General features: G+C 37.7%; 3 protein-coding genes across 7 annotated transcripts; 1 reads left to right on the top strand and 2 right to left on the bottom strand.

The window, feature by feature from the left end:
- The first annotated feature begins 1,171 nt into the window (after positions 1-1,171).
- fhl2a (four and a half LIM domains 2a) lies at positions 1,172-9,785 on the top strand. Of its 2 annotated transcripts, none has more exons than XM_057335374.1 (6): positions 1,172-1,282; positions 6,191-6,365; positions 7,235-7,409; positions 8,562-8,731; positions 8,844-9,030; positions 9,255-9,785. In XM_057335374.1, exons 2-6 carry the CDS (start codon positions 6,210-6,212, stop codon positions 9,404-9,406), a joined length of 840 nt encoding a protein of 279 aa, XP_057191357.1. In that variant the 5' UTR covers positions 1,172-1,282; positions 6,191-6,209; the 3' UTR covers positions 9,407-9,785. The 2 variants fall into 2 exon arrangements, with proteins under 2 accessions (XP_057191357.1, XP_057191358.1); XM_057335375.1 differs by lacking the exon at positions 1,172-1,282 and adding an exon at positions 4,558-4,884.
- Positions 9,786-9,834: 49 nt separating this feature from the next.
- lg6h2orf49 (linkage group 6 C2orf49 homolog) lies at positions 9,835-13,303 on the bottom strand. Of its 2 annotated transcripts, none has more exons than XM_057335385.1 (4): positions 13,142-13,303; positions 12,882-13,039; positions 11,741-12,092; positions 9,835-11,585 (listed from the first exon to the last, which is right to left on the bottom strand). In XM_057335385.1, exons 1-4 carry the CDS (start codon positions 13,265-13,267, stop codon positions 11,532-11,534), a joined length of 690 nt encoding a protein of 229 aa, XP_057191368.1. In that variant the 5' UTR covers positions 13,268-13,303; the 3' UTR covers positions 9,835-11,531. The 2 variants fall into 2 exon arrangements, with proteins under 2 accessions (XP_057191368.1, XP_057191367.1); XM_057335384.1 differs by having other exon boundaries at positions 9,837-11,588.
- A 190-nt stretch (positions 13,304-13,493) lies between these two features.
- On the bottom strand, positions 13,494-21,134 carry gpr45 (G protein-coupled receptor 45). 3 transcript variants are annotated; one of them, XM_057335370.1, is made up of 4 exons: positions 20,897-21,134; positions 18,877-18,941; positions 17,789-17,919; positions 13,494-17,477 (listed from the first exon to the last, which is right to left on the bottom strand). In XM_057335370.1, exon 4 carries the CDS (start codon positions 17,353-17,355, stop codon positions 16,228-16,230), a length of 1,128 nt encoding a protein of 375 aa, XP_057191353.1. In that variant the 5' UTR covers positions 17,356-17,477; positions 17,789-17,919; positions 18,877-18,941; positions 20,897-21,134; the 3' UTR covers positions 13,494-16,227. The 3 variants fall into 3 exon arrangements, with proteins under 3 accessions (XP_057191353.1, XP_057191354.1, XP_057191355.1); XM_057335371.1 differs by lacking the exon at positions 18,877-18,941; XM_057335372.1 differs by lacking the exons at positions 18,877-18,941; positions 20,897-21,134 and adding an exon at positions 18,283-18,866.
- Positions 21,135-25,637: the final 4,503 nt, after the last annotated feature.

The following is a 25,637-nucleotide window of genomic DNA, read 5'->3' as shown; positions in this document are numbered from 1 at the left end:
CACTTGCTTCCTATTGAATATCATCCATAATCACTTTCTTTCTACAAGAGAGGGCATCCCCGACCGATATAGTCCACGATTTATACTGGTGTTAATTATCAGGAGCTACTGACTGTCTAACAAATTAATGAGCACGGAGGCTTAAGAGCTTGTTTGACCTATAAGCCGGATAGATTTCTGATATCATACGGCTGATTTGACAATTACCTGAACGTATCAGAATCAACTGAGGGGATGGGGGTGCTGGTGTGGAGCTGGTCCAGAAATAGTGGCAGAATATTCTCAGAAACCACACAGAGGGGTCTGTTATCAGGACGCATGGAAAGCATCTTCAACACGATCCACAGGAGAGAGAGAGTCCAAGAGGGCTGGGTGGGAGATTAAGAGTAAAAGTGGAAAGTGAAAAAACAGTGACAGTAAAAGCGACATCTGTCCTGCCAGGCAAAGTTCAAACAAAAATTGAAATACACATTTTTACATGGTACCCTCATGTCATTACAAACTATTCTTACTTTGGCAGAGCACATTGAAACATTGGTAACCAAACAACATCGACTTATATTGCAAGGACACAAAACCACGAAGACATTTCTAAAAATATCTTCTTTTGTGTGCTGAAATTTTATTTTGGGGTAAACTTAGTAGGTTGGGCAACCAGGGAGTTTTTATTCAAATAAATAAATAAAACGCGGAAACTATCTTTTGCAACCAAAAACATGCATGGAAGGAGGTCTGTAAACATTCTGCTAGACTTCTCTGTTCTCTGTTTGTTTGTTCTGGCTCCTTCTCACAAATGCTTAAGGGGACAGAAGTGAAATCAGGGGCAGATGATGAAGACAAGAGTTATTACTATGAGGCAGAAAATCTTACATAACAATACTTTTGGGTTCAAGCACTTTTCTATTTGTGCTTGTCTTTCATTTGCATAAATGTGCTGCCGTACATTATTTATCTTAAATATTAAAGAAATTACTTTTACTTGTATTATACTTATTTGACATTAATGTGTTTGTAATTATTGCTCTTAAAAGACCTTAAAAGGATATGAGCGTGATTGTGTGTGTGTGTACATTCAAGTGGGCTTTATCTTCTGTGGCGGTCCTTTTACTGCTGTTGCTGATGTATTTATAGCTCATCTTGATAAAAAGAGGCTGCCCAAACCCGACCACTTCAATTAGTCACTCCATAGGTGGAGTAATTGAATCAGGAGAATATACAGCCTCAGCCGAGAGCCATCAACGTTCAGTCTGACAAGACTCTTCTCACAGAAACACTTCTCCAGGTAAGACACTTGTGTCCACAGGTAGATTACTAACATCTAACCCCACTGCTACAACAAAACATCCTTGTGAGCACTGATCAAACTATCATCCGTCACTAAATCTGTGTGTTGTCTGTCAAACCTACAATGGCTTATGTGCAATGTGTCAAGACGTCTGGTCTCATTTGCATTGTGTACTCTTGTGTTAAAACGTTATAAATTTCCTCTTCATTTAAAATACTTGTTTTCTGCTTAAACATTTACAAACTATCATTTAAATACCAGAAATCCAATGAATTTTATCATTCTTTATAGATACAAACTATCATTTAAATACCAGAAATCCAATGAATTTGCATTTGTTCTCTCAAAAATGAACACCATAGATATTGTTCATGCACTCATTTTTATCAATAAGACAAAAGATGATATCAAGATTTTAGATTTAAATGTAAAGGAAAGTGTGTATTTGGGGTGCTGTGACTGGTTTATAGTTCACTGGCTCATTTTAAATGGGCTTCCAAACTATTCCATGTAATCTGTCACTAAATATTTGTAGAAAATGTAGAATTAGATAGAAAATAATACTTCAAACTGTAAATGCATTTAGATTGAACAAAAAATCAATCAACTTGGAGGTCTTGTCAGCTCTTTAGTTGAGATTATAAAACATATGTGACCCTGGACAACAAAACCAGTTTTATGGGTCAATTTTTCGAAATTGAGATTTTTACATAATCTGAAATCTGAATAAGTCAACTTTCTATAGATATGAGTTGTTAGAATAGGACAATATCTGGCTGAGATACAACTGTTTAAAACTCTGGAATCTGAGAGCACAAAAAAATCAAAATATTGAGAAAATTGCCTTTGAAGTTGTTAATCAGGGGCACTGTGGCAGACCATCCACTCACAAAAATAAAGTTTTTATATATTTAAAGCAGGAAATTTACAAAATATCTTCATGGAACATGATCTTTACTTAATATCCTAATGATTTTTGGCATAAAAGAAAAATCGATAATTTTGTACAACAATGTATTTTTGTCTTTTACTAAAAATGTTCCAGTGCTACTTAAGACTGGTTTTGTGATCCAGGGTCACATATCTTCTAACAGATACGCTCTAAACAATGTTTTAAATAACTATAACAAAATAAAATAAATGTAATACAATAAATTTTACGTAAAGTAAAAGTAAAAAGTGAAGTTATTTTACACCAACTTTGCCGTTTATTTTTTAAAATAAACATAAAAATAAAACATAAAATAAAAAAATCTGTAAAACTGCAGTGTTTTTAAAGTGCATTGTAAATAAAATAATGGCAAATATATTGTAAATTGTCTGTCAGTACTCTGTGCTAAAACTTAACACAAAGCAGCAAAAAATGAATACAGAATCATAATAATATATCAAATTGTGCCCAATTTTGATGGATTTTTTATTGTGTAGCTGTAGAGTAAAGAATTAATTCCACTGTGGCTTAGTATTGTGTCCATAACTTACCATAGCCATTGTATGTGACACCATGAGGTATTTGACAGCTATAAGTTCTTCATAAAGAATTTATACCCAAGATAAAAGTCTCAGTGGGCATTTGTAGAGTCATGATGGGTGGTCGGTCTCTCCCTCTCCATAGATATAGATACTGTAGTAGGAATGAGAGTGTGAAGGTTGTGTGTGTGTGGAGTGAAAGAGTCTTTCATCCACCTGTCTGCATGGCTCTGTTTAGTGGTTTATAAAAGCATTCCATCTTTTTTTCTATCAGAGCTCTGCTATAAATTAGTGCTATGTGATGTTTGACACCAGCACTTGTGAATGTGTCTTAACACATAGCTGAAAGAATTATTAAAAAGATTTGATAAATAGTAAGTCATATAAAACTGAATGTGCATTTTGAAATGAGATCTTTAAATATTCAGGCAAATGTGTGCCCTGGTAACCAACTTAACTAACTTTGAAATTTGGGCTGTAACAAATGTCTGTTACAATTCTTAATATTGGAATTGCTTGAAAAGCAATGCTACCAATACACTTTTTTGAATTAACATATTATTTTCTTTATGTATAATTTCATTATGTATAAAATAGTTGTACTGAGGTGCAGAAAATCATAGTGTGGGTTTAAATTAAATGTAACCTGATGTGAACCATGACAAAGAAAATAGAGAAAGGGAAAGTGGGGACATCAGACCTATGAAGACCATTTCCAGAGAAAATCAGATTAGAATAACAAGATTTCCAAACATATGAGGAAACCGTACTGTGGTAGTAATAAACAAAATTCAATTATGCAGATGCACTGTGTATTTCATGAATTAACGTTTTCTCTTTTCTGCAGCACACTGAAATTTCTACACAAGCTTACTAAATCAAATATACCCTGATTCAACCAGTAAATGCATCTCACAGGGATTCATAACTATTTTATGAACTAGCTATTTCTGGCTAATTCGTATGAATTTGTACAATCTTGCTCATACGTTTTAGCACGATTTGCTTTCGCACCCTGTTAGGTTTAGGGGTGGGGCTTTAGTGTTGCTTTTTATCTAATACTCTTAAATTGTTGTACTATTCACATCGTAAAAATGTATACTAATTAGCCAACTCGTAAAATAGTTACGAATTCCTCTGAGATCAGGTCGGAAGTGTAAATATACAGAGTGTCGACCTATTTCAAGTGAGAACGACTTTGGATTAGGTACAGCACAAATAAAAAAGACGCAATAAAGTAAGTACGTCAAAACAGCACCTGCCTACCAGTAATATTTGTAGTAATACCTGTTTTTTTATCAAATAGCAAGCGTTACTTATGATACTTTTATGAGAGCAATGTACTGATAACTATAAATACTATGCATTGATTTCACTAAACACTTTAATAAATAACCATAAAAAATGTAATATAACATCTTTTTCACGTTATTTTACACTTGTAAATGTTTCTTTAATTTTACATTTTTGTTTACCGTATTTCAAAAATACTGTAAAATAAAACAGTAAAATTCTGTCAAATTACTGTTTATACAGTCTATATAACCAACAGAATATTAAAGTAAGAAATGTCTTCTTGACTTATTACTGTGTGCTTAGAGCCATGGAGATCATATTTCCGAAACTGAGAGATCCGGGTGAAACAATATTTAAAAAATTGGCAAGAATGACCAGCAGCGTGCTATTTCGATTGCCGATGAAAGCGAGAGAAGCATTCCGACAGAAAGAATTGAGATGGCTTGCCAGTTGGAGGGAGAAAGCCTTCAAAAGCGAGACAGCAAAAAAGGGCAAGACAAACAGGAAGCAGAAGAGGGGGAGTGAAGGACTAACAGTGCAAGTCAGAAAATAATTTTCTTAGAAGGATAGAGAGCCACTTCTCCTGGTTTCCACCATCTGCTGCCTTTTATGGTCAAACTGTGGAAGGAGATTTAGTAGAGTAGTGAAGCCCGGGACGTACGGCAGCTCAGTCAGACACGCTCAGAGCTGGATAGCGGGGGGCTGAGGACACTGGGGACCCTTGAGGCACAGGAACAGGGCAGGACAGCTGGGACTGAGTGAGGTGGCACACATCACCACAGGGCTCATGGGAAAAATACGCAGAGGGGCTTAACAGGAACTCAAACAGCTTTGTGAGTAGATGCTACCCCAGCATGCCATCATTATAAAACTTTCTAGAAATCTCAAAGGCTCTCTTAACCTGCTGTCTTTGCAGCAAACAAACACACTGGACAACATTTCATATATACAGTAGTCGACAAAAGTCATGTCCAACTTTGGAAAACGTATTGAGTCACGGTCCAGGACAATGACTGCTGTAGTCAAAAACAAGGGAGTATCAATAAAATGTTAATAACAGATACATTTGTAGTCAATTTATGCTTTATTTTCTGTATGCTTTTTGTTTCTCTATGCATTTGTTTACGTATTATAATAAAACCCATATTTCCTGATGTGCTGTAGTTTGCATTTTTTGCCAATTAATTTAATCAAATAATTATATTAACCAAGTAGGTAAAGGTAATGAAAAAAATATGTACACTGTAAACTTTGCCGTTTTTTTGCAGCAGGTTTGCCAGTAACTTACTGTAGATTTAATTACCACATAATACTTTCCTATTAGTACTGTTTTCAATTTGAGTTCAACTTTACTTTAATCAAAATTAAAACCCTTTGACTTTTGACATTCACAATGAGCAAGAAGAGACTGGTCTCATTACTGGCATAAGCACAGCAACACTGCAAAAATGACATTCTTCCTAAGCATTTTTGTTTTGTGTTCTAGTAAAAATATTTACAACTTCTTAAAGTACGAAGAAACGTGACCTAAGATATCTTGCTTTATGAAAGAAAATATAAGAACTAGGTAAGTTGACTGTATGTTTAAAACAAAATTGTAAATTAAATCTACAGTAAGTTACTGGCAAGTTTTACAGTGTAATTTTCACTGTTTTGGTGCATTAAAAGCCAATAATGTACAAATACTGTATGTGCTCCTGACATCACTTTTGACCACTAGTTTTAGAATCAGACTAAAGTTAATTTTTTGTTAATTTTAATAAAAAGTAAAATTTGTCGTGATGTTTATTGCCAAACAAATCCATTCCAGAACAGGAATATTTACACACAAACACACACAATATAATCGCTAACAGCTGGAAGTGAGATAATAGACTGCTTACGATAGTATGATGTAGTGCGCTGTGGAATTTCAGTGGATTAAAAGGATGCCGTGAGTGTGTATGTGTGAATTCAGCGGATGGAAAAAATGGCACATAGGGTGCTTGAAGTTGGCAAGATCTCTCATCCTCTTGCATACTAAGGGACCTTCATCATTTATCTGTATTTAAAAAGAAACCTAATATCTCACAATGTAACATTAGATCGTTTAACTTAGTCATAAGACTTTCCCTTCAAATTGTTTTCTCTCTGTTTCAGGACTAAGGAAGAAGTGAAGATGACTGAGCGTTATGACTGTCACTACTGTAAAGAGTCCCTGTTTGGGAATAAGTATGTTCTTCGTGAGGAGAACCCGTACTGTGTGAAGTGCTATGAAAGTCTGTATTCCAACACCTGTGAGGAATGCAAGAAACCCATCGGCTGCAACAGCAGGGTAACCACTTACATACAGCATGTACAAAATAAATAGTACTGACCCAGTAAAGTTAGAAGTCATATGGGATGTTTAATAATGCCTTACGACATTAGGTCTGGCTCACATTACACATTCCAGAAAAGAACCATCAACTTAAAAATAAACGACAGTTTGCTTTGTTTATATACATATAGCTTATACACTGTAGCTCAGTGGTTAGAGCATGACGCCAGCAACGCCAAGGTCATGGGATCGATCCCAGGCATTGCACATACTTAGAAACAAATGTATATAGTTTAATGCAATGGAAATCACTTTGGATAAAAGCATCTGCCTGTAAATGTCAATGGGTATAGAGAAACACTGGAAAATTTGTGTAGACACCATTATTAAATAATTATTGATTATTCTGACAACTGTTGATGCCAAGAACCGTCGCAAACTCATTAAAATCCAGTTCTTAGTACTTGTTTAACATCCCAATGAAATCAAAATAGACATTTTTGGCATTTAGAATGAATATGTTTGACAAGTGTGCTCCAAAACATATAAACAATTTTTTTTAGATATGTTGCACATTATGTTGTGAGGCAAATGCTATTGGTTAATTTAAAAAAGGGAGTTGCCACTCAATATGCCCCTCCCTAACTTCCTGTTTTAGTGCGTATTTACATAAACCCATCGAACAAAGCTGTGTCACTTCAGTGGGTCTTTGCATCAACCCAATACTTTGTAAAGACAACTTTGTTTGCAAGTGTCCTGATAAAACCTGTGTGCTGTTACTCCCAGAAGTTCAATCAGATTAGAGCTTGCCAGACTGAGAAAGTGTTCTCCAGTTCTTTGAATGGCATGGTCATCAATGCGTCCTGTAACTCTCATTGATTTAGGATCTGTCCTACAAAGACCGTCACTGGCATGATGAATGTTTCCACTGCTTCCAGTGCAAGCGCTCGCTGGTGGACAAGCCCTTCTCTACCAAAGATGAGCAGCTTCTGTGTACCGAGTGCTATTCTAACGAATACTCCTCCAAATGCCACGCATGCAAGAAGACCATCATGCCTGGTAGGAGATTCTTTCTGGAAGGATCTTTCCTCATATTAACTAATGTTTTTGTATAATCAGTTTATCATATTAATCAATCTAAATCGTCTGGGCCTCTACGATTATTAGATGGATCCATGGAAAGCTATTTTTGGTCCCTGCAGTAATAAATGTAATTCGGTCTCTGCACACAGTATACAGAACATTCCAACTCCCACAGAATGAAAGCTAATATTTAATGCCTGAAGCATGCAGACAAAAGATATGAGATTAAAGTCAGACTCTTTAAAACAACGAAGCCCTGTCCTCAGAGGGTTCACTGCTGGTATTTATAGAGTTTCTGTCAGGATGTCTGGATAGAGATTTATGCTACGTCTGATGACTTGGTAATTGAATCAAAGCAGGGCTGTGCAGCATTCAGAATTCATTTAAGAATGAATTCTGATTCATTTGATGAATTTTAATTGATTTTCATATTGAGGTAGCAAACTAGACACAGAATTATAATCTGAATTTAATGAACTAAATGGAATGAAATGTCTTGCTTTTATTAACACTTTATTAACACATTTTTTTTATTTCAACATGTTATCAGCCACACAAAAGATATTCGCAGAAACAATAGATTAAATTAATAATCAGTGTTTTTAAAAACTCTTAAAGATGGACACTTCATTTTTTAAAGTGCTTCAGTTTGCCATTGTAATCACTAGTAATTTTGATGTTATGTGAAAACTATTCTTTATTATATTTATTTTATAATTATATACAATGTATTTATTGTTTTATATATTTATTTCTATATTATGTATTTGGTTTTGATTGTTTTGAAAGTATTAACAAATACATCAATAAAGAGGCATATTTAGTTGAAAATCATAATGTAAACATTTATGTTTTGTTGCTAAACTTTCAAGCATTTTTCCTACTATTAAATTGTTTGTGAATTAAATGCAATTCATACTCATAAATAGAAGTTCTTAAATTCTGAATGTCGGCCCAACCCTGAATCCAGACCTTACAATTCCTTTCTTATCTACTTCAGACAACACCTTCATTTTTGTGTCCATTTTAGATATTTTTATATCTACCCATAAAAAAACATTTATTTGCAATATAGCACAACCCTAATATGAGCTGTTTAAATCATATTTGTCTGTCCCTTTCCCCCAGGCTCCAGGAAGATGGAACATAAAGGAAACAGCTGGCATGAAACCTGCTTCACCTGCCAGCGTTGCCAGCAGCCGATTGGCACCAAGAGCTTCATCCCTAAAGACAACCATAACTACTGCGTGCCCTGTTACGAAAAGCAGTTTGCCATGCAATGTGTTCACTGCAAGAAGGTGCAGTAAATGTTAAACAGCCATTGAATATTTTTAGCTAAAGTTAAAGCTAAAGCACATCAAATGTATTTCAGTATTAATAATATTTATACTTTTCCTATTCATTCTGCAGCCCATCACCACTGGAGGTGTGACCTATCATGACCAGCCATGGCACAAGGACTGTTTCCTGTGTACCGGCTGTAAGCAGCAGCTGTCTGGTCAGCGCTTCACCTCCCGTGATGACTTCGCCTATTGCCTCAACTGCTTCTGTAACTTGTATGCAAAAAAATGTGCCTCCTGCACCACCCCCATTAGTGGTATGCACAAACCAACACGTGTAGCCATGAATAACTTCATAGTCATACTTCAGTTATGATGAAACCCAATTGATATGTGGTGGTTTCAAAGCTGGGTATTGTAAAAATGTATATTTATTTTATATATTCAATGAATTAGCTTTTAAATCTTTCATCAAATCACATCAAACGTATGGCGATATCTATATGCTCCTAACATGTTTGTCATTTCATGTTTGCCATAGGACTTGGAGGCAGCAAGTACATCTCATTTGAAGAACGCCAGTGGCACAACGATTGTTTCAACTGCAAGAAGTGCTCAGTGTCACTGGTGGGCAGAGGTTTTCTGACCGAGAGAGATGACATCTTGTGCCCTGACTGTGGCAAAGACATCTGAACGATTGTTCGAAATCAGTCTAGAGGTTCATTTACCAAAGCATTGATGAATGCCAAAGCATGAAACTGTGTGCGAGTGATGAGTACATTTACTTTAGGTGACACATGAAAATATAGTGAATACTATGATTACAGAAAGTAGTCTAACAAAAGAAAAAGGCAGATTATCTTTATTTCAATAGAGTTCTATGAGTGTTTGAAGATTGAAGAAAGAGCTGTTTATTACTTACCATTTAAATATCTGACTCGTTCTATGATGTGTCACATAACATGGTATGTCTTAACTAACAAAAAAAGTGTTTTGGTCTTTTCTGTATGCAATAATTGATTAAAAATGTACTTTAATAACCCATTTAATTAAAATTATCATTAAAAGTATTAAAAACAAATTGATATTGGTGTTATATTTTTGTTTAATGTGACATGTTAACATGGTAAAATAAGACAATAGCACCATCTAGGAAAAAACAGTTAAAGAACTGTTAATGTTTTATACAAAATGCAAGGTAATGTGCATTTTACATTGGGTGAAGGTGAGGGGAAAAGAGCAAAAAAACCTGATCCACTTTAAACTTAATTTAAAGTGAATTCAATTCCTTTTCTCAGTTTACCAGTTAATGAAAATATATTTTTCATTAAAAAAACAACTCTTAATAATTATTTTATTTTATTATTATTAATTTTATTACATGAGATCTTTAGAAATTATATTCATGCATTTTATTTAGTGTAATAAATAAACTTAATATTATAGATATGGGTGGAAGAACATACCAACATTTTTACAAGATGCAAACCATAAACTTGTCCTGGCTTAACTGTGACTGTTTTTTTATTTGCAATGCAACAAAATATTTTTTACATTCAACATCAAGTGTTGGATTCGAATTTCAAGTTACACAGCAAACTGAACCAACCTTTTCTTACAAATCGCATACTGAACACCAATCAAATAACCTCAAAGTAATAAAGACTCCCAGCTGTATAGTCCTCTCAACAGCTTTATTAGTTTTATATAAAATTTAAAGTTGCATTAAATCATTGCTCAAAAATCATTGAAATTTAGGCCTGGATTTTTGGCCTAAAAAGGAATATTAGGACCACAAACACCATAATCAGTACTCTCAGCTGTTTATGGTATGTGGCTTGTTGCCACTGAGACACATTCCATGCATTGGAACCTCATGGTTTGGATGACAAATGTGTAAAATTCTGTAAAATGTGAAAACCTCTTTACATTGCTTTCTGCAAGATAAACAACACATAACTTCCAACATTTTGTGGGGACCATAAATACATAAAAAACTCTTGAAGGGATAGTTCACCCAAAAATAAAAGTTCTGTCCCCATTTACTCACCCTCAATTTGTTCCAAAACTGTATATATAAATTTGTTCTCTTAAACACAAAGAAAGATATTTGGAAGAATGTTAACAATTTTCAGTTGTGGTAAATCACTCACTACCATAGCAGAAAAAATGTTGTATATTTTTTGTTCTGTTGAACACAAAATGAGATATTTTGAAGAATGTAGGAAGGCAGACAGTTCTGGGGCACCTTTGACTACCATTTTAATTTTTCCTACCATGGTAGTCAATGTCTCAGAACTGAAAATGGCATTCTTTCAAATATCTTTCTTTGTGCTCAGCAGAACAAAGACATTTATACAGGTTGGAATGATCTGCCATAATGATGAAAGTTTCGTTTTTGGGTGAACGACCCCTTTAAGGTATATATTAGTTCACGCTTAGTCATCAATAATTCTTCCAGACAGTATAAATTCACTACAATCATTCATTATTTATACTTTCTCTGTTTGATATTGTCAACATGATGAAGGCAGTACTAGAAACTTTCTAGTAGAAAGTATTAAATGCAAGACATTTCAACAACAATATACCAAAAAAAGGAAAGCAGAGGATCAGCTAGGTCGGCGTTCAACTGCTACGATCTTCATTCCTTCACTCCTAATGCATCTCCTACTATGTAATGAACCAAAGGAGCATATTCCACAACAGTCTTTCCCAGTGGCTGGTTTGTAAGGATCAGGGAAGGGCTGAAGAGTCCTCACTTGTGGGGTCTCTAATACCCAACTGTCTATCCAACTTGATGTCTGTGATGACAAGATTATGGCCATGTGATATGTTGAACCTTTTTCTTCATATCTGGTGACTTAATGTCCTTCTGCCACAAAAAAATAGAAATCCCAGTCTTTAAAAAAGGCAAATCATTCAGAAAAACGGTCAAAATCAACTCAAATGAGATTAAATGACAAGACTAAATCTATACAAAACCTGTCTACATAAAACTTTCCATAGAATACTTTCTATACTCACAGCAGTGTCACTGGGGGCCGTACGCTTTAGCTTAGACGTCATGTTGTTCGAATGCACTGAGGCGCTGGCAGTGTTAGAATGATTACATGTAGCTGCAGGGCTCTTGTGGCCGCTCCCTGGTGGTGATACCGGGGTAATATTATGGGAATTTGAGGAAGTGTTGTTTGTAGAAGACCCAGACAGCTTGCGTATGGGGTTTGAGAGACTGACACTGGAAACTGGGGGCTTCAGGCGGTCATGTGCAGCAGGTGCTGGTAAAGTAACAGGTTTCTTCAATTTAACACTGCCAGTATTAGTAGAGCTGCCATCAAACACGATCAACGGCCTCTTCCTGCCATTGTCTGTGCTTGAACTGAAACACAGAAAACACAGGGGTTTAAATACCTAGGGAACACACAAATCGTTAAAAATGTGCATCTTTTATCACTTTGGATAAAGGTATCTGCCAAATGCATACATGTAAATGGTCAGTAAGGACATAACAGTTGAAATCATTTAATTTAGTAACCAAAAACAATATCATATCATTCCTGACCCGGTGACATCCCTACAAACGTCAATATTTCTGTAATATAAAATTAAACTTATAATAAGAGTTCACACATAAATAAATAAATTCTTCATCATGCACTCATGTCATTCTAAACCTGTATAACTAACTTGTTTTGCCGAACACAAAAAAAGATGTAACAAAACAACATTGTCCCACATTGTATTGACACAAAACAACAATATTTTTCTTTTACAGAAGTCATACGGGTGTTGAATAACATTAAAATCAATAAATGATGATAGTCGTTCTTGTATAGGTAGTCATTCAACACACACTTTGAATAAAAGTTTATAAATTACACAGATAGTTCACCCTGAAGCAAGCTGGCATTACAGGCCAAAACATGTATATTTTTCTCAACTTTTGGCACAGCTTAGCCAATAGAGAAACCTCAAGCTCCAAAACGTTTTAACATGTTTAAAACAAAATATATTTACGTATAACGTAAAATCAGATCAGTTTCCAGAAAGAGGAATCCAAAAACGGATTTTTAGCAGTTTACGAAATGTTCTTGCATGGAAAGGATCTATTTAAAGTCGATCTTTTTGTGTTTCATGATGCAAGCATAGTTTGTCTTCCATCAGTCACCTGTTTACACTGCTGGAGCTCTGTCTCTCTCTGCATCTCTCCACCCTCTTAGCCCAGCGTGTGTTCGGCAGATCTCTCTGTGGCAGAGGAATGACATGCCGCAGATATAGATCTGTGAGGCGGTCACTGTCCTCATGATCATCCACCGCTATCTTCCTCTAACACAACACAAAACATGTTTTTGGGATGGTAGATTGAGCACCATTTGCATGAATTCCCATTGTCCAACATCTCAACAACCTCACGCCTCTTCATCTCACCTCATGTAACACAAGCTGAATAAACTCTCGTGACAGGAGCTCGGGATGAAGCAGACAGTCGACATTTGAAACATCTCCAGAATTTGATGTGCGCTCTTTCGTGTTTTCTTGCCTGCGCGACGCCATATTTGTCACCCCACTTCCGGAGAGCACAGGAAGACAGGCCCCTTCTCTGTTTACGCGTGTAGCGTTTTATCGTACAACGATCATTACTGCCACCCGCAGTATGATGTGCGTTACACAACCACACACACAGTTGAATCTGGAGAACTCGTTTATAGAGCAGCTAGGCCTATATCTGAAAGAATAATAAATATAATATAAAGGATTTAAAACGACAGCAAATTTTGGTTTATTAAATGGCTATTTTTATTTACACAAAAAAACATTCGCTTTCGCTTAAGCAGTTTCACCTCAACAGTGATACTCAAAACAAACCAATGGTGTATAAAACATAGTCTGAATTTATTTTATAGTACAGTGTAACTGTGTTAGGAAAAGCTTATTTCATGTTTGACCTTAAAGTGATAGTTGACCCAAAAAGGACAATTCTGTCATCATTTAATCACCCTATTGTCATTTCAAACCTGTATGACTTTCTTTCTTCTTGGTATTTTAAAGAATGCTGGTAAGCAAAAAATGGGGGTACTCATTCACTTCTATTGTATAGACACAAAACCAATGCAAGTCAATGGGTATCGCCTTTGTTGACTACCATAGTAGGAAAATGAACTACTATGTCAATGGTGCCCAGAACTGTTTGGTATCACACATTCTTTAAAATGTCTTCTTTTGTATTCAACAGAAAAAAAGAAATGTATACAGGTTTGAAACTATTTGAGGGTGAGTAAATGACATATTTTAATTTTTGGGTGAACTATCTATTTAACGAAAGAGACAAGCTTGTTCAGATAAAGCGAGAGGGCGAGTAAAGACCATTGTAAGTGTATGAACCCCAACATTCTTCAAAATATCTTCTTTAATGTTCTGCAGAAGAAAGTAAGTCATACAGCTTTGAAATTTTGTGAGTAAATAATGACAAAATGTACATTTTTGGGTGAACTTTCCCTTTAAGCAATGGTTAACCAATACTGCTGTTATAACAGCAAATATTAACTTGTCCGAATATCTTTTTCAACGCTTATGCACTTTTTTGGTCATCATAGAGGATAACCAATGTAGGAACACCAGTCACGAGTTCCTTTCCCAAGAAATGCATGCTTGTATTAATAAAATCTGAACGAATTTTATGTTTTCGATGCCAAATGCACACAATGTTAATAATGCACAACTAAAAAAATGCATTGAAAAAATCTACCAGTTCGAGAGTTGAGTTGCTTTATTTGGTAATTTGACTGTTTTACAAAACTCCAGAACTTCAACAAAAAATGACTCAGTTTAGGAACATAAATGTGTATTGCTTAAAAAACTTTAGATGGCTGATGCTGTTCCCATCATTACTGCAGACTATTGACATATGGAGTTGCTTGTCAAGCCTTACATTCAAACATATTTAAAATCATCAAATAGTTTCAAACACACCAGTGACATATTTCAAAACAATTCTTTGCTGTCTGAATTTTTAAATATCAACTTGGTTTTCATGTCATTTCAACATTTTTACATAATTTATGGATTTAAATATCCTAGTTTAACTAAGGCATAGTCCTGGATTAAGCTAAAGCTTGTCTGTGAAACCGGGCCAAAATAATTTAAAGGGGCCATTCTTTTGCTGTTTTTGAAGCTTTTATTATGTTTTTTGGGTGTTTAACAGTGGATGTTCATGTTTCTAGTTTAAAGCAAAAAGCGCTTTATATTTCACATATTTCAAGTCTATTGTTCACCGCTGTCCCTCTTCTCACTTCTCACAAAACAGCTGGATTTTTTCCAGTTTATATAAAGTCCCTCCTTCCGAAACGCTCTGATTGGTAAAGCTGACCAGGTCTGTCGTGATTGGTTCCCTGCTTAGAGCATGTGTCTGAATATGTCCCACCCAGACCATATCAGCTTACGCTTCTCAGGCTGTTGTGATTGGTCGGTCCCCCTCTCAGTGCACGTGTATTCATAATCTTTGGCTTTTAGCAATAAACAGTAACAATGGCGTCAACTTCACTTCATCAGTTCAAAACATGCGGATCGATCGAAGTGTAACGGAGGTCTGCTAGTGCATGTGCAAACGTCAATCTCTGTTAGAGATCGCAATTTTTTTCCTACTATGGCGAGGGAAATGACACCGGACCGATTGGGTCAGACCTGTTATATTAATTAACACTAATAACAGAAGTGTTAGTTTTGCCTTTTTATATTGGACCCGAGTTGGATAATAAAACAAGCAGATTGACTAGGAGACATTTGCATGCAGGACTTCAAAGGACGTTTCATAGAAGTGTTTTAGAGGTATGCGCACACACACACAATATCATGTGTGTTACACAGAACAGCTTTCACAGCCTAATGTTAAAGTCATGGAAGCTGTTATTTGACCGTTGGTTATCTCAGAATGTGTGCAGCTGAATTCTTATTACCAGCTGTAGGACTGTGATGAGAGTGAAAGTGATTAAGCGCGCAGCTCAGTTAAATGTTTACAATCTCTGAGTGAGAATCAAATACTACTCCAGCGGCTCATCCTCATCTCTAAGGAACGTCCCTTTTTTGGCGTATTCCTTTGGGCGGAGGTTTTTCAAAAACTCGGAATAGTGAAATCATGTACCCGGGAAGTAAAGGGCTGTAGTCCGATTTCAGCCGTTCTCTGTAGTCCTTGAAAAGCGAATTTTGTTAAAGACAATATCTCGCTTGGCATTGAACTTTGAGCTTGATCATTTTGCAGATATTGTTTATGCTCTAACAGCAACTTTACACATTAACTAAAGTTTGAAAATTGGCTTCACGGGGAACGGCCCCATTAAGCAATTGTAACTCATTTTTAAAAGTTATATCAGCTTAGCACTGGTCAACAATTAAATTAGTAAATTGAAATGACTTAAAGCCAAGTAGATTTTACTTAAAATTTAAGGCAGCAAAGATTTTTTACAATGAACAGACATAGAATCTTCAGTTGTTGGCTTAAATATACGTTGGTGTACATCCTAGACCGAAGATTGGGTCTCACTGCTGCACACGTAAATGTTGCTGGGTCGTATACGCCTGCGACTTCTCCCAGGAATCTTGGGACAGAGCTGACAGCTCTTGGGTATAAACTCCAGACAAGCCTCCCGAAACTTTCGGATTCTCCAGCAGTATATCACAGGGTTAAAGACGGCTTTTAGGTAACTCAGCCACAGCGCTCCGATGCTAATGGGGTAAAAAGCTGGGCTGAGGTAAAACCGCTTACTGAACACTGCCAGCAGGCTCACCACGGTGTGTGGCAACCAGCACACAGAGAAGCCGATGAAAAGAATTAGGATGGTGGTAAACGCCCTAGTTTTGAAACTCATGTCAATGTTGACTTGGGGGCGCTGCAGACCGGTTAAACCCAGTTTGCTGACGTGGTTGATGGCGACGCTGACTTCGCTGGTATGGTTGTGGATGCGCAGCGCATTCCGACGGACTGTGTTTAGAATACACAGGTATGAGTACAACATTACAGTGAAGGGCACAAAAAACACAGCAACTGCGAGCAGCACCGTGTAACCCCGGTCCGCCAGCGATTCGCTATATCCCAGAATACACTGCGGCACTTGCGCCCCGATCCCAGCAGTCCTCCAGCCGATCATGGATGGCAAGGACACGCATAGCGACAGAGCCCATGATGCAGTTATGAGAATTTTGGCTCGATGGGGTGTCAGCTTGTCTTGTCGCTGAACGATGATGAGGAAACGGTCAACGCTGATGATAAGCAGGATAGACACGCCCTCTAGAACAAACAGCCAGTAAAGCATTACCGACACACGGCAGAAGCCCACTCCGAAGCTCCAGTCTGTCGTTGCCAGGGTGACGGCAGTGAACGGCATGCACAACAGCGACAGCATGATGTCAGAGAAGGCCAGCGTGGCCAGCAGAAGATTAATTGCTGAACGCATCGCCGGTTTCTGATACACGATAAGACACACGATGGCATTGCCGAGGAAACCGATGGTGATCATGAAGATCATGATGGCAGCCAGTGCCACCCTTAGAGTGGTGGGCATAAGGGCAGTCTCAGCATCCTGAATCTCAGTTTCAATCGGTTCAAGGAGGCCACACCCATCCAATGTGCTGCCATTACATGTAAACATGGCAGCTGTTAGCAGGTATCATCCATTCCCAGCTGAGAAGTCATACATAATCCTTTGCAGTGGTCCTGACAGCATCTACTGATGGAATTACTCTCCACATTGTTGTAATGTGTATCTGGTATCTGAAACAGAAGACCATGATAGGAATGAGGTTTCAATCTGTAAATAAACCAATGGATAGACTTTATGGTTTTATCATGTAGGCAGGTGGTGTTTGTGAAGGTATTTCAGCGATTGACTTGTCTCTGAAAGCTGCATAATCAAGCACATGCACACTTAAAATGGGATCAATGTCCAATTTCTCAATGGCATAAATGATCAAATGTGTACAACACCACGTCTGTCTGTTTCTGCATAGCAATGCGGTGAGCATATAGAGTACAAACACAAAATGACTTCATGTTTACTGATAAAAGTGCGGAATGATGCTCACTCAGACTCGGAGGATGCTGCTGTTGCCATGGTTACTCTGGGTTGTTCTTTGCTAAGGATAGTGCAGATATAAAGGCCTACGTAGATTCCAAAAATTCACCACAAAACGCCAACAGCACATAGACTCCAGTCCTAAACAAGATCAAAACACAAGTATAAAATATGGACATTTCTACACACTTAAACATAGTAAACACAGAATTAAAAAATAAGCAAAGCTGTTGCCTTAAGTCTCTAGTACTTGAATGCAACTTATTGGTGCAAACGGCAGAAATAGATTGTAAAACGTTTGCTACTTTTATCACATAATTAGAAACATCACAATATTATTTTGTCACTTGCTAATTGTGTCCTATTGGGTAAGAAATTCTTTCACGCCCACTAGAATACTTGGAAATCCGTCATATATACAAGTAGTCAAGTGCAGAGACCACAAGTGTGGGTATTTGCTGCGTTCAAGACAAATTTGATTTCATATCAAGTTAAATATCCTACCTCCGACCTCAATGCGTTCCAGTCAATCACGCGTCACATTCGCATGTTTACCACATGATGTCACTATGAGACCCCGTTCTCATTATGGTAGTTATTCAAACATGGGCGTTTGTTCATAAACAGTTTCTGGATGTTTCAACGTTAATGTTTATACATATTACGTGTTGTAAAAATTGTTTAACGTTTTTTTACGGTTCACAAAAGGTTGCTAAGGCTAACCGCCATCTTGTCCGTGACGTCAAATGACGCGTCTCGCTGAGCTCGGGGTTGACGATCTGCCCCGAGTCCCCCAGCGCAATCAAAACAATAGAAGTGTTTTCTAAAGCATCTGGTGTTTATTTGAATGTAAAGAAGTGTTAACTAATGGCGATCAAAGATTGTTCAGCAACCTCTTATTGTAACATCCCAGTCAAATTGGAAGTTAAATACTTAGGAATTACAATAAATAAAAATCAACAGAACAGAAGTTCATTAAATTTTAATCCTATTATCCAAAGAACTAAGAAAAGATTGAATCAGTGGCTTCTCGGGGACTTGTCGATAAGAGGGAGAGTTTTGATTTCCAAAGCAGAAGGCATATCCAGGCTCACTTACACAGCAATGGCTCTTCAGGATGATAGGATTTTGAGAGAAATTGATAGGCTGCTCTTTGATTTTGTCTGGAAAAATAGGATACATTATATGAGAAAAACAGTTTTAATGAACACATATGATAATGGTGGTCCCAATTTTCTGGACTTTACTACATTAAATTATACATTTAAAATCAACTGGATTAGACAACTTGTTAAATATCCAACTTCTATCTGGAATATTATTCCTACACATATCTTATCTAAATTTGGTGGCATAAATTTCCTTCTTGTTTGTAATTTAAATATTAGCAAAATACCTATGAAACTTTCGGCATTTCATCTTCAAGCTTTTACAGCATGGTGTTTAATCTACAAACACAATTTTTCACCTCAGCAATACTTTATATGGAATAATAAGGATATTCTATAAACGGAAGTCTACTTTCTTTGAAAATTGGTTTTGAAATAATATTCTTTTGGTGGATCAATTGTTTAACACAGATGGCATTTTGTTAACCTGAGGAATTTTTATCAAAATATAAAATTCCCATACCACCAAAAGAATTTGCAATTGTTTTTGGTGTAATATCTAGTGGAATTTGTATGCTATTTAAGCAACAAAGCAAATTAGAATATCAGCAACTCCAACCATTCTCGATAAACCATTCCTATAGGTAAAATTGGTTTTTTCTCTCATGCTAAGAATAAATCTATAAGAGCTCTCTTTCAGGAAAATTGATTCGAAACCAAATGCAATTGCATACTGGAATGGTTTTGTAAATGATGTGGACTGGAAAGAAGTTTGGCTTCTACCTAATCACTATCTATTAACAAATAAAATTAAAGAAGTGACCTATAGACTTTTACACAGAATCCTATGTAATATTTACACAGAATATCCTGTTAAACATTATTTAACTAAATATAAAAACTATATAGATGGGAATTGTAGCTTTTGCAAACAAAAGCCAGAAACAATTGTTCATTTATTTTGGAAATGCCCTTTTGTTTTGTATTTTTGGCGTAATGTACTTCATTTTATTGTTGAAAATATTGATGAATATTTTGTTTAACAGTGGAAAGATGTCCTCTTAGGTACTAGTGTGACTTGTAAAGATAAACAAACACACATTTACTTTATTAATTTTATTATTCTAATGGACAAATTTCACATTCATAAATGTAAATATTTAGGAAAGAAACCATATTTAGTATTTGAAAAGGAAGTAAAACATTATTGTGAATCCATAATGCCCTCAAAGAATCCAAAGGCAATAAGAATTGTACGAGCTTGTTCACTTTTTGAAGTATTCCAATAATATTGTTTGTATCTTCCCCTAGTATGATATGTAATCAGATTTTTCTTGTTTCTATTGCTATGTGGATGTTATATTAATAAAAAAAATAAAAAAAGATCTGCCCCTTGTTCAAAGATAACCAACTTCGTTTTGTCCCAGACGTTTTTTTCTGGGATTGGGGGTGGAAATGGGAATACCCGAAATCCGAGTTGTCTGGAACGCAACATAGGATCCTACTTTTGGTTACATCATCAACTGGTTGTTATGGTTACCACAAGAGATGTTATGTTTTAAAAATGATCAAATCTATCATCATAAAAAAACACACACAAAAAAAATTATTACTGTGATCTACAGTTGGTCTTTTAATTATTACAGAGTAGCTATCAAAAGTATTAATAAAAACACACCTCCTTTGTTAACGTAGGCCTACCAGTTGGGTGTTTTTCCACATTATTCCAGCAATAAACAGAGATCCAGATATTTCTTCAGCCATAGAGGCTGATAGAAGCAGAGCTGTTTGCATAATGTTAACGTGCTTTGAAACAGATGTCTTATTTATCTGTTACTCGACCTGCTTCATGTCGGATTATTAAACCACAATCATTACATTTAATCATAAAACAACAACACTGATTTGAAAAATCATGCAATAAAATATGCTACAAATACATTGGAATGTAATTTACGAGCGTTTTGAAAATAATATGCATGACAATTGTACGAATATAGTACGCTTACCGATGTATTCAGTCATCACAGGACACGCCACGGATGCATCATTCAACAGCTCTCACGTGCACTTTCAAGAGTGACAGTACACGCATTCATATGTGCTTCTAAAGTCCAAATATCTGTTGACCAGCGAGCCGTGAAAAAGGTGACGGACGAGATGTTACATGAATGCAAAGGATTGCTATGGTTTCCAGTGATGCGATTTCTTGCTGCATCAAAAAAAAAAAAACATCCGTCGAGGTGTGAGCGAGAGGTGTGACAACGCCAGCATCAGCATCATCATTAAAGATTTCAGAAGGATGTCAAACCGCCTCCAAAGAGCGGAAGTATATTAAAATAATATGAGAATGGATTTTGTTGTACAGTCGTCTGTATTGAAATTGCAGTGTTATTGCCTCTAAATGTATTTTAAATCATGCAAATTTCATTTTCCATGCCTTTCATACACACACTCACTGTTTTAAGCGTAATTCGTAGGCTATTCANAACACATGAGAGTTCACACTGGAGAAAAGCCATACACCTGTCCTGAGTGTGGAAAGAGTTTCAGACGAAAAGGTAATCTAGATATCCACATGAGAGTTCACACTGGGGAGCACCCGTACGCATGTCTTCAGTGTGGAAAGAGTTTCTCACAAAAAGGTCATCTTAATATCCACATGAGAGTTCACACTGGAGACAGCCCATACACCTGTCCTGAGTGTGGAAAGAGCTGCTCACAGAAAGGTCATCTTGATAGCCACATGAGAATTCACACTGGAGAAAAGCCATACACCTGTCCTCAGTGTGGAAAGAGTTTCACACAAAAAGGTCATCTTAATAGCCACATGAGAATTCACACTGGGGAGCGCCCGTATGCATGTCATCAGTGTGGAAAGAGCTTCTCACAGAAAGGTCATCTTGATAGCCACATGAGAGTTCACACTGGATATAGCCAATACACCTGTCCTGAGTGTGGAAAGAGTTTCAGACAAAAAGGTCGTCTTGATATCCACATGAGAGTTCACACTGGAGAAAAGCCATACGCATGTCCTCAGTGTGGAAAGAGTTTCACACAAAAAGGTACTCTTGATATCCACATGAGAGATCACACTGGGGTGCGCCCGTACGCATGTTTTGACTGTGAAAAGTGTTTTACGAAGAAATCAAGTCTTATTGTTCACATGAGAATTCACACTGAAGAGCGCTCGTGACCATGTGTTTAGTGTTAAAGGATGTTCACACCATCAGTGTTTAGGATTGTCTTACACATGTGAGTTTGGAAATGTATGTTTTCTTAAATGCATGATGTGTTTTCATAATACATGTATACTTTCATATGAACACAGTAACAATGAGGTAATCACATATTCATGCATTACACATATATCTGCACACCCTGCATGAATGTACTTTTGATATTTTATTACACCGTTACACGCTGTGTTTAATATGTTAACCCTTGTGCTAAATTTTTACATTTCTGTCCATTTCAGTTTTTTTTTTTTTTTCGTTTATGCAAACATTATGCATTTTGCAAAAGGTGTGTATTTGTATTGGAATTTTAATATTTTGCTCTATTTTTCTTTCATAAATGTTTTTTAAACTAGGTACATGCAATTGTTAAAATGTCCTCATTGTAACCGATTAAAACTACAAATTTGTAACTGTTTGCCATGCAAGCATAAATCATACATTCCATATAAAATCCTTTGATTATGTTGGCAAAGGCTTCAAAATTACGAAAAAGGAATACATTTCAAACATTTTCAAATGTGTACTATTTACTTTTTGCTTTTGCTATTTTCTTCATTTTAGTCTATGGAGCATTTCAGTTTTCCTGTTCCTGCACGGCGGGCAAACCGAACATATGGTACAGCTATAACTGTGTTTACGTTTTAATATATATGTCAAAGTGTGGTTTGTGTGTGTGTGTGTGTGCGCGCGTGCGCGTGCGCGTGCGCGTGCGTGTGTGTGTGTGTGTGTTTTGAAAGAAAGACATTTTACAGCAAATCACCTCATATTCAAATCACTGTAGCTTACTGAGACTTAAAAATATTTTTCTTTCAAACATGTTTTTTATCCCTTGTTTGCATTATTATTCATTTTAATACCTTTTTTTAACTGAGATAAAAGGTGAGCTTGATTTTGATGTAGAAGTTCAGAAGCCCCTCGGTACAGTTTTCACCATAAAGGCATAATAGATGTGGCATTATGTAAACAAACAAGGTTTCAACTCTGAAAATGAATGAATTTTCGGTAGTTATGATTCAGAAAGCATCTGGTTAAAACATTAAAGTTAGTAAAAGTAGAAAAAATTGAATATATAATCATTTTATGAGGGGTTTTGAACATGGAAATTTTTACCCATTTTGATTTTTTTAGAAAATCTGACACTGCTCAAAAATTCTAAAAATAAATGAATGTTTGGTAGTTATGATAAGAATTGATTCTAGTGAAAAAAATTAAGTAATTGAAAGTGTGAAAAATATGGATATATAATATTTTTATGACCGTTTTAGGACATGGACATTTTTGTCCATTGTCAGCCTAATTGTGATTTTTTATAATCTTACATTGCTCAAAAAATAATGCATTGAAATTATTGTTGTTGTTGATTAATAACATATCCAAAACTATATTAATAAAAAAAATCAGCTTCACATTTAGTATATGGAAAATAATTAGAATTATTCATTTTTATCATAAAAAACAACTGGGTCACCATGTAAACAAACTGGTATTTAAAGGGTTACAATTCTAAAAATCATTGAAAAGTGTGAAAAAATATGTATATATAATATTTTTATGACCGTGTTTACACGTGGACATTTTTAGCCTGAGTGTGAGTTTTTTAAATTGGTGCACAAGGGTTAATGCGTTTAAAAGCTAGACTACTGGCGGACTCCTCACCATTAAAGAGAAAACCATAACCATAGTAATGGACTTACAGATTGTGATATGTTTATTATTTTTATTNGGGACATCTCACTTTGTTTGGCCTGATCAAATAAAGTTAACTCCTTGACACCTGAACCTTCTTTGTCTGAGAGATTTTTTGAACTTCAAGATCGACTTCTACCACATCACTAGCAGTACAGATTTCTTGCCGGGGGAGGTCCCCCGGGGAGGAGATCGGCTCTGCCGTTTTTCCTGCATGGCGACTGCGCAGCTCAACGCACTGTCTGACTGAGAGTGCTGAGGGCTGGTGTTTATACTCGACATTGCGCTTTGCCATGACACAACGTCGAGTTTGCCGTTAACCGTCGTGCAGAGAAACTCTCCTTTTTTGAGAGTAAGTGGGCGCCAGCCCCCCGGAGGGGGCCAGCAGATGGAGAGACGGGGCAGGATCCGTCCCTATCCGACTTCCCAGCGATATGGCTGGGGTCGGGCCCAATGGTAGCCTCGATCCCCCTGAGGTGTTCCCATGACGGCCGCTGCGCCGCGGCTGCTGATGGGGCGATGGTCTCCTCTTCGCTGTCTCCTCCAGGGGGGGCCGCCTGAGTGGGGGGCGCCAGAGCTGGAGGGCGTTGAAGAGCACCAGGGCTGCTGGGAAGCAGACAGTGCATGGGACTCGACGGCCGAGGCGGCCAAGTTGCGGCACGGAGGACTGCTTCTTACTGTCGAGAACCCTCCGGGGAGGCCGCGTGCGGGTCTCGCGCCCCCCCGACGGGCGGGGTTGAGCGGGGCCGCTGCGGCTCGACAGTAACACCAACCAGCCCCCCCTTGCGAGACTGGTACGTTGAGAAAGCGGACCTTCTCAGCGTTACTCATCTGCGCAAGGATTGGCCAGAGGAGTTTCTCATGGACCACAAGTGTGGACATCGTCCGACCCAGGGCCCGCGTGGTTACCTTGGTCGCCCGTAGAGCGAGGTCGGTGGCGGCGCGGAGTTCCTGCATAAGCGCTGGGTCAGTCTTACCCTCGTGGAGCTCTCTCAACGCCCTGGCCTGGCAGGAGCCATAGCGTGGAGAGAGGAGGCAGCTTGGTCTGCCGCAATGTAAGTTCTCGACACCAGATATGCCGAGACACCACATGCAACCTCGAGGGAAGAGAGGGTGACAGAACTTTGTTTGACATGAAAAGTGCCGGGAAGGGGCGTTCCAGGTCTTACAAAGTTCCTCATGCACCTCCGGTAAACACGGCACTGGGGGTGGGCGCGGCTTGGAGCCGCGCTCAAACCCGAGGTGCCATGTAGCCAGCCGCGAGCGCCGGGAGAGGCAGTGCGGGCACTGCAACCCAACACTCACGGCGGCCCGGGAAAGCATGGCCGACATCTCGACATCCGCTTTTTCCTGGGCTCGACCCCCCGAGGGAGGGAGCCCGAGGAATCGTCGGAGTCAGATGGCAGTACATCACCCCCCGATGCTGCAAGAGAAATCTCATCATCACGCATCGTGTCCGAATACGTGATTGAGGAATAAGACGGCGGACCGTCTTTTTGGGGAACGGTCAGACGAGCAAGACGAGGTGTGAACGGTCCGTGAGCCGTGGCTGGCGGATTATCGCTCACAGTAATCCTCATATCACCCTCACTGCTTGCCATAGCGGACGGCAGGGCCGTAGTCCTGCCGCCACGGAACGGGGAGCAAACGAGGTGGTGGCTGAGTCCCGTGGGAACACAGCCACCTGTGACGCAACATCTGAATCGTCACCGCCCACAGTGCGGGCAGGACGTATCCACAATGTCTGCCCTAGCGTACTGGAAGCAGGCATTGTGTCCGTCCCCCTCCTCGATGAGTGTGTTGCACCCATGAGAACAGCAGGACA

This window comes from Triplophysa rosa, linkage group LG6 (genome assembly GCF_024868665.1).
Source record: "Triplophysa rosa linkage group LG6, Trosa_1v2, whole genome shotgun sequence".
Classification (NCBI taxonomy): domain Eukaryota; kingdom Metazoa; phylum Chordata; class Actinopteri; order Cypriniformes; family Nemacheilidae; genus Triplophysa; species Triplophysa rosa.
The sequence above is the reverse complement of the archived record's forward strand: the minus strand, read 5'-3'. Positions and strand labels throughout refer to the sequence as shown.

Excerpts from the sequence above, each read along its gene's own strand:
- fhl2a (XM_057335374.1), top strand. The coding sequence starts at position 6,210 with ATGACTGAGCGTTATGACTGTCACTACTGTAAAGAGTCCCTGTTTGGG. Across the intron at positions 8,732-8,843 it reads AATGTGTTCACTGCAAGAAG|CCCATCACCACTGGAGGTGT; the intron begins GTGCAGTAAATG and ends TTCATTCTGCAG. Across the intron at positions 9,031-9,254 it reads CTGCACCACCCCCATTAGTG|GACTTGGAGGCAGCAAGTAC; the intron begins GTATGCACAAAC and ends TGTTTGCCATAG.
- lg6h2orf49 (XM_057335384.1), bottom strand. The coding sequence starts at position 13,267 with ATGGCGTCGCGCAGGCAAGAAAACACGAAAGAGCGCACATCAAATTCT. Across the intron at positions 12,093-12,881 it reads AGCTCCAGCAGTGTAAACAG|TTCAAGCACAGACAATGGCA; the intron begins GTGACTGATGGA and ends TCTGTGTTTCAG. Across the intron at positions 11,589-11,740 it reads CGGCCCCCAGTGACACTGCT|AAGGACATTAAGTCACCAGA; the intron begins GTGAGTATAGAA and ends TTTTTGTGGCAG.
- gpr45 (XM_057335370.1), bottom strand. The coding sequence starts at position 17,355 with ATGTTTACATGTAATGGCAGCACATTGGATGGGTGTGGCCTCCTTGAA.